The sequence below is a fragment of the Tachypleus tridentatus genome, chromosome 12, assembly GCF_004210375.1.
Source record: "Tachypleus tridentatus isolate NWPU-2018 chromosome 12, ASM421037v1, whole genome shotgun sequence".
NCBI classification, from domain to species: domain Eukaryota; kingdom Metazoa; phylum Arthropoda; class Merostomata; order Xiphosura; family Limulidae; genus Tachypleus; species Tachypleus tridentatus.
In genome coordinates, this window is record NC_134836.1 from 17,414,801 (window position 1) to 17,422,973 (window position 8,173).

General features: G+C 32.9%; 1 protein-coding gene across 2 annotated transcripts in view; it reads right to left on the bottom strand.

Annotated features, from left to right (window-relative positions):
* LOC143235012 (uncharacterized) overlaps positions 1–8,173 on the bottom strand; it is a 68,240-nt gene that overhangs the window by 14,794 nt on the left and 45,273 nt on the right. For both annotated transcript variants that reach the window (XM_076472716.1, XM_076472715.1), the window contains exon 2: positions 1,304–2,418. In XM_076472716.1, coding sequence (XP_076328831.1) covers positions 1,304–2,252 — 949 coding nt within the window. In that variant the 5' untranslated portion in view covers positions 2,253–2,418. The remainder of the gene's footprint in view (positions 1–1,303; positions 2,419–8,173) is intronic.

Here is an 8,173-nt window from a genome sequence, read left to right on the forward strand (position 1 = left end):
GCTTTGTCCAAAATTCAAAAAACCAACAAACTTAATTTGTTTTTCTTATAGCAAAGCCATATCGAGCTATCTGCTGAGTCCACCAAAGGGAAACGAACCTCTGATTTTAGCCTTGTAAATTCGTAGTCTTACCGCTGTACCAGAGGGGTACATTACTCTTAAGATAAATTTATTATTCACAAATATTCGGGTTGAAATGCCGGATAAGCTAGTGATTCAAGTAGGATAAAGTTAACTTTTAATAAATCACCACAGCAGAGCTAATTATACATAGCTATTAATAAAAACAGCAATTCGTTAATTAAATCCCATGCCCCTAAATTCTGGCTAGATTACTGCTAATCACTTTCAATAAATTTCGTTTTTGTTGATTTTTTTTCACTTTCATTTGTATTATTAATGTCTAGATATTCGTAGACAATTTGAAGATCATAGTGAATGATAAATTTTATTTCTGTACTGCATCTTTAATTGTGGGGTTTGAACGCCACCCTTGTGACACACACCCACAGCAGTGAACACGTTTGCTTTGGCATAACAGGAAACAAAGAGGCAAACGACAGACACACAGATTCATAATTGTCTGGTACGTTAACTACTGAACTACGCTCGTCTTGTATCTTTATGGATATAACATTGTGATCTACATTAATAACCAATACAGTCCTCTCTAACATGATAAATCCATAATGTGTTTCAATTTCAAAAGATAATAGTAAATTAGCAAGTTGCTTTTTCCATTATAATTTTAGATATCCATGGAAATAAAAAAAAAGATTCATTTACAAAACCACATGATTTAATCTGTACTTTGGTAGCGACATCTTTAGATGCCAATGATACCCAAGTAGTTAGCGATCTTAGACTGAGAATCTAAGGATCCAGACTTCCCGTCCTGTTGCCCAAAACAAGTTATACGCTTTGACGCTGTGGGTGTGCTATTATTAGAATTACGTTGGAATCCCACTAGTTGCTCAGATACGAGTAATTTCCCCAGTATAGTCAACTGTAAGTTCCTGGACTCACACTGTTAAAAATCGAGGTTCGATTCCTATTGGTGAACAGAACGCAGATAGCCAACTGTGTGGCTTTACGCTAAAATACTAACAATAGTAAAATTGACTACGAATAGTGGGATTGGTGGTAATTTATAACGCCCCCACGGCTGAAAGGGCGAACATGTTTGGTTGCTTGTAATTCAAGCCCGCGATCCTAACCACCTGTCCGCCGGGGAGCTTCAAGCCAACCACATGAACTAAATAAAAGTAAGTATATTGTACCAGTTCAGAAAGAAAAAACTTACCTTTTGGAACACCAGTTTCTATTTCTTCTGACCAGAAAATGTCATCTTCAACAATTGGCATTTCATCAATGGTATCAACTGTGACTGAAGTTCTGGGTTGGCGACTAGGAGCTTTAAAAGGAATCTGAAACTTTGGTACTTCCATTGCCAACTGAGTTGAGTAAGAGAATGATGATAGTGCATTTGGACCTGAATGAAGTTTTGGCAAACCTAAGCTTTTATCTTTTGAGGAAAATGAATTTGTAGTACTGCTACGAACATTAAAAATATTAAATATTCTTGTAATAGAATCAAACCAACGTTTTTGTTCGTTCAAGTTTTCTTCGTGGGGCATACGTTTTGTGGCATCTGTATTAAATAATGGATTGTGCCATTTATCGCGTTTATCATTGTCCGACCTGAGCTCTGTTTGTGCACTTTCTGCACAGTTTTGTGTCATTAAAAATAATTTTTTACCATGCTCATTCTGAGGTCCATCACGTGTACCTAACGTGCTAACACTCTGTTGGTGTTTACTTTTTAAATCGTCAACACTTTGTGTTTCTCTTCTTGTCTTATGAAGTCTTGCATGAACTGAGTTCTCCAACATATTGTTTTTTGTTATATTATTGTTACTAGCTCCTTGTTTGCTGATTGGTATTTCTCCAAATTTATTTTGATGAATCAAATCTTCGTTTGTTCTAGTTTCATGTTCTTTCTGTTGCAAACTAAAAGGTGGTACACCAGAAAAATCATACCTTATTTCAGTTTTTTTTAGTTTTCTAGGAAAGTATGGTTTTGCTCTCATATCCTCTGTTTTCATGTTATACTCAACGGGATTCTGTTGTACCGCAATAAACATCCAAGCTGTCAAGAAAAATAGAAATATAAAAGCACCAAATGCCATCACGCGTGATTTGTGCATCGTATACACTTGCATTTTATACGATTCCGAAGATTTTCCAAGCATCAGTGCATGCCATCATCGTTTGTAGCAAATGGTGTTGTTAATGTTACTCTAACAGAAATCATGATAACTTTTCCTACAGCTTCATATGGTTGTTGTTATTCGTTTCCATGGTTTCAATAGTTTACTGGCTTGTACTTGGCAGATATTTTGTTTATTCGTATGAGACCTGAATAATAAAAGAAACATTCATAAGTATAACATTATTAGAATCAAAGAACGATACAGCACCGAAATTAGATGATTGTTGAACACTATTGCTGCTGCCACCTGTTGTTATTTTCCGTAAAACGCAAGAATTACGTATCTTAGTAGTTTTCTTATCTGCTTAGTAGTACTTTTGTGTTTGTCATTATTTCTAATATATATATGTATAGCTTTACAAATATCGCCTATACGTTTGTGTTATCAATGATAAATATTTTAATTCACAAGTTTTCAGCTTTAGTTGACAACAAAAGAAATATTAATGCGAAAGTAAATAAATGCTGGCAACATTTACATTCAAATCTCGTCATAATTTGTAAAATGATATGTAGTTCCAGTCAAACGATTTCCAACATTTCTGTCTAATAAAATTTGAGGATTCATTTTATATAGATATACTTTACTGTATTCCCTTTTCACTCTTTCATTGGTCAAGTGACAGATGTTCGTTCCTCATTTGGTCGAGCCACGCGTTAAATATTTGGAATCTCTTTAGTTTCTATTTCTGTGATATTGCTCTTAGCTCACCACTTTCTTATAAGTAACCGCAACAGGGCTAATAATCAACTTCAGGCGTTCACAACGATTTGCTGTTCCTTCTCACGAGCAGCTTAGGAATGTTTTTGCTCTGTATATTAATCACTGTTTACAAAACAGGTTCACTCAATACTTTAAATTGTGTGTAACATTTAAAACAATTAGTTAAAACGGGTAGTGTTTAAATAACCTCTTGGCTCATTAGTTTGATTTAAGTATTGTAATTAATTATGGACTCAGTTGTATACTCAAAGCATGGACGTTCTGGTAAGGCTGATATTACACAGGAAAATTTATTGATACTGCTAGCGTTTACAAAGCGTTGTGTAACCTTTTAATCACATACGTATTACTTTAGTATAGAGACACATTATGTTACTATGATAATAAGCTGGCAAACAGTGATTTATGAGTGTTTTTTTTGGGGAGCATACTATGTGTTCCGATGTATTGTTAATCTGTCGTCTTTACTGCTCTTTCACCCTTTATTTCCCGTTAGAAATTTTAAAAAGTATCAGACGGAAGATATATTCGTTTATGATACATTACCTAAGGTAAAGGTAAAAGTAGCACATGCTTCCGCAAAGTGAACTGTAATGTAAGTTGTTTTCGACGTCATTTTTTCTTGTTGTTGAAAAACTAAATTTACTCTTATAAATTCACGCAAAATTAAAACTTTGTAGCATAAATCTTAGAGATCAAACTTAGAAGGGGGAAATTCCAAATGTGACTCACAATATCATTTTTAGTTGAGACTGACAACATTACGCTCTCTTTCAGTAAAAAAGACTACATTCAGTAGTTGTGTTTCACCATACATACAAAAAAAAAATAAAACACTCCTGCAGTTCATATATAACATAAGTGATCGTGCTTTATATCGTCCATTCGTAGATTCTCTTAATATATCGTATTGTTGCATTTGGAGAGGAATGTTTAATCAACGTCAGTACAGTTATTACCAGTGGACTAATTTTATTGAATAATAGTTTACTGTGTTATCATTTGTATTTACTCAGAACACTATCACATTAAATTGTAATAAATGTCTTCATCTACAGATTCTTTTGTTGACGAGTTCTTTAAACAGAACTTCTCTGTTTCTCAACTTCCTGTAAAACATAAAATATTGTATGGTCAATTAATATAAACTGTTTACTATGATACGTCTTGTAAAGTCCCCCGCTAGTACAGCGGTAAGTCTACGGATTTACAACACTAAATTTAGGGGTTCGATTCCCCTCGGTGGGCTCAGCAGATAGCGCCCCCCGATGGTTCAGCGTTATGTCTGCGGACATGCAACGCTAAAAAACGGGTTTGAATACCCGTGGTGGGCAAAGCACAGATAGCCCATTATGTAGCTTTGTGCTTAATTCAAAACAACGTCTTACAATTTTGTAAATGGAAATATACGTAAGCACGTAATTGCCTCAGTTTGGTTTATCGAAATAAATAATTGAAAATAACGAAATTTAGTGTAGTAAATGTTAATTTTGCCCTTTTCTATTAACTCTGCCGAAGAGCAATTGTTTTTATCAATTAGAATATGTCTCATTTAAAAGATTGGATAGGACTACATTTTAAAAACAAAATAGCTTATGAATAAATTGTTACATTTTTATTCAAAATAAAATAAACTTGACATCAAAGATGCAATATCAAACATGGACATTTGAAATTGTAGGAAAAATCAGCCTGAACGATCAAATAAGACCCTTTTATTGTATATGATCAAAATCAGCGGCTTTTTTAAACTATTTCTAACTGTCTTCTACTACTTTTTGTACAAATACTGTTCTAACTAATTAAATGCATTGAAACTTTACGAAAACAAAAACTGAGCAAAACTTTTAACGACCCTGGTTTTGATCGACTATTTATATATTTTTGTAAATTTTTCAAACAAGTTCATTCTGTCCATCATGAAAGTATCCAAAACCCCTCAGTCACCCCCGTAAATGACCCTTATGTCAATTTTGAAAATAAAGATACTGATATTTATTTTTTAAATTATTCCTTACATTTCAATGTCAAATTTAATGTAGTTTCGTGGATCGAGCCTTGAGAACCCTTTCACCTCACATGGGGGCCCATATTTAAGATTCTATTAATCTGAACTTTTTAAGTTATTGTTTTTAACGTCTTTTTATATGTTAATATCAACTTTAAAGTAACTTGATTCAGACCAATCTAAGAATGTCAAAAATAATTCTATTCATATTTAAGATCTATGAGGTCAGGAGATTAAATACAAAAGTTCAAGTGGTTTTATCAAAAATTGTAGGTGAATTTCAAATTTTTAGTTGACACTGGCGACATTACGCTCTCTTTCAGTTAAAAACAAACTACATCAATAGTTGTGTTTCACTATACATACAAAAAAAAATACATTTCCATGTAAATGCTATATGACCATGCTTTATAGAGTGGCTTTATTTGATTGGATAGCTGTTAGTAGAATGAATAATCTTATTTTATTGTAGGGCTATTGTTAGTACAGTAAATGGATCTAATTTTAGAGGAAAACTGTTGTTAGTACTTTAAGTGGGTCTTTATTGGAAGACTTGTTATTAATACAATGGGCGGTCTTACAATCCTCAATATCCATGTACAGATAACTAAACAGGTATATCTGAGAATTACCATACACAGATTATCCTTGCGTGCCTATGTTATTAACAAATCCCTAACAAGAACATCATTTCCTTTTACTATATTAATATACACGTTAAAATTCTAAACCATTTTAATCGATTGTCGCAAGCTTAGTGAATGTGTTTGAATTTTCGCTTACGTTAGAGACGGATGTGTCCTAGTTGTTAGCGTAACAGTTCTGTGAATCTAATGGTAAATAGTTCGTTACCCTTGGCCGCAAAAAAGCGCTTTGCACCTTGAGGTCGTGGGGTATTAACAAAATTAATGGTCAAACCCCACTGCTGGCCAGACAATAGTGGTCCAAGTAGTCCTTTACTCTAGCAGTTTAAAATGAGAGACGACTACATACCGATAGTGTTGCGTTTTGAATGAAGGTCGTGAAATAAACAAGAAAATAAATATTTACATTAAGTTAACGACGTTTATCTACATAACTTGCTTAAGCCAGAACATGAAACTGTCTAAGTAACATCAAATTCAACAGCGTAATATTTCGTACCCCATAGTACATACGTATATCTGTACTGGTCAAAAGAAAAAGAAGTTGATTATGAGAATTGTCTGAGCTAGTTATTTTCCCGGAATACATTATATGTCACACATACTTCCCAAGTGTTGAAAAAGAAGGCTCACTGAATGTAATTCAAACAGCATTTCCAAATCACACACAAAGAAAACTGACTGCAAGTGCTAATTATTTCTGTGTTACAATAGAAGAAAATAAGTTTTGTGGAGCTTCACACATTAAAATATTTTCATGCTGTCACTGAAAAAGTGTTTCATACGCATAATTATTGGAGTCAGTTAAATTTTTTCATTCAATTAATTTGGGGTAGTTCGTTTAGAAATGATGAAAATTTCAAAGTTTGTTGAAACTATCGTGAAAAGCAATGTCTTAGTCTTAATTCAATGTGAATACAGTAAACACGTTAGTATTACCCGAGAAGTAATTCTGCTTAAGAATTTAATTAACTGTTTCAATAAGTTGGATCTATTGTTCGCAACAACGTATTACTTGTTCTATTGGAAACAAGAACAAAAGATGTAATCGTCCAAAGTGCTACGCCCATCAGGTTCTGTGGACCAATGCTAATTTGGTAACTAGAGTTAGGGACAACAAATTACGCCGCTGATTTAATTAGGTCTCCAATGATGGCTCATTACCTGTGTACTTAATCGATACCAAAGATCCAATATTAATCTTCACTGAAGATTTTAGTTCCGGGAATTTATGTTGATAAAATGTTTTTAATCACCATTTTTTTCGTAACAGATCGAATTATTCGTTCTGTCTAAATATGTGAGTTGTCAGCATAGCTAAGGATTTATTCGAGGGAAAACATTTCATTAAAAAGTATCAATTCAATTTCTCACACCACTGTTTATGTGTATGAACTTAATATTCTAATTTTCCCTTGTATAAACGCATCAAAAATATTTTAGAGAATTTTCAGAACTACACAAACTAGAGGTTAAACTGTATACCACTTTTTAATGCGCCTCGAACGGTGCTGAGAATTATTTCACGTTTTTACAAATTTGTTTTCGATTTTTTGGGGGATGCAAAAGTCGATTTGTGTGCATAACGTAAATATTAGTAAGACTGTATATATTTATATTAAACATTCATGAAACTTTATAAATTTTTTATTAAATGATATTAAAATTTACATAATATCGTAGCATTCTCTATTACTAATAAAATGTGACGCACGTTTATAGAGGAAACATGTGGTTCTGTAGCTCCCCTGCCTTAAAAAACATGCAAAAATGAAACTGAAAAAAGTTTCATTTCCAACTGCACATTAAACCTTTAAAACTACACAAAACTGTCTAAGTTACAAGCTCAAATAGTCACAGAATCACTTAAATGTTTGTTGTTTCTGGTGCACTAGAAATGAAAAGTGTTAAAGTGCGTGTGTTAAGTTTCATATCTTAAACAATAAAATTATTAAAATGTAAAATTTTCTGAACATTTCACAATAAACTGAAAACTTTGTAGTGATGTTAAAACAATGAAAACTACAAACTTTCACGTTAAAGGATGAAGATTACTTGTTTGTTTTGTTTTCAAATCTTCACCCAAATTACTCAAGAGCTATCTGCTCTAGCCGTCCTTAATTTTAACAAGCGCTGTAAGATGGAGTTGAAAGACCTGGATAAACTTAACCCAATAAAACCAGGAACTGAATATGCGAACACTATATTCAGCACTCGATACTTGCTTCAGATGCCATTTTAGACTTCTCAGTGTCAATCAAGTATCATATTTTCTAATATGATTAGTTATGATGTAATATAACCCCAACTAATAGGGATCAGGGAAATATTTTAACTCCCATTGGTACTTATACGTAGAAACACGATATAACTTAGTTTTAGAAATTAAAAACTATGACATTAACCACATGTAAGTTTGGAAATTTTACAATCATGAGAAACGAAATGTGCATTCCCATTTAAACTTCTCCAAAGTTTACCAGTTTCAAATCTCAAATAAGTGATGAAATACTAAAAAAAAAAAA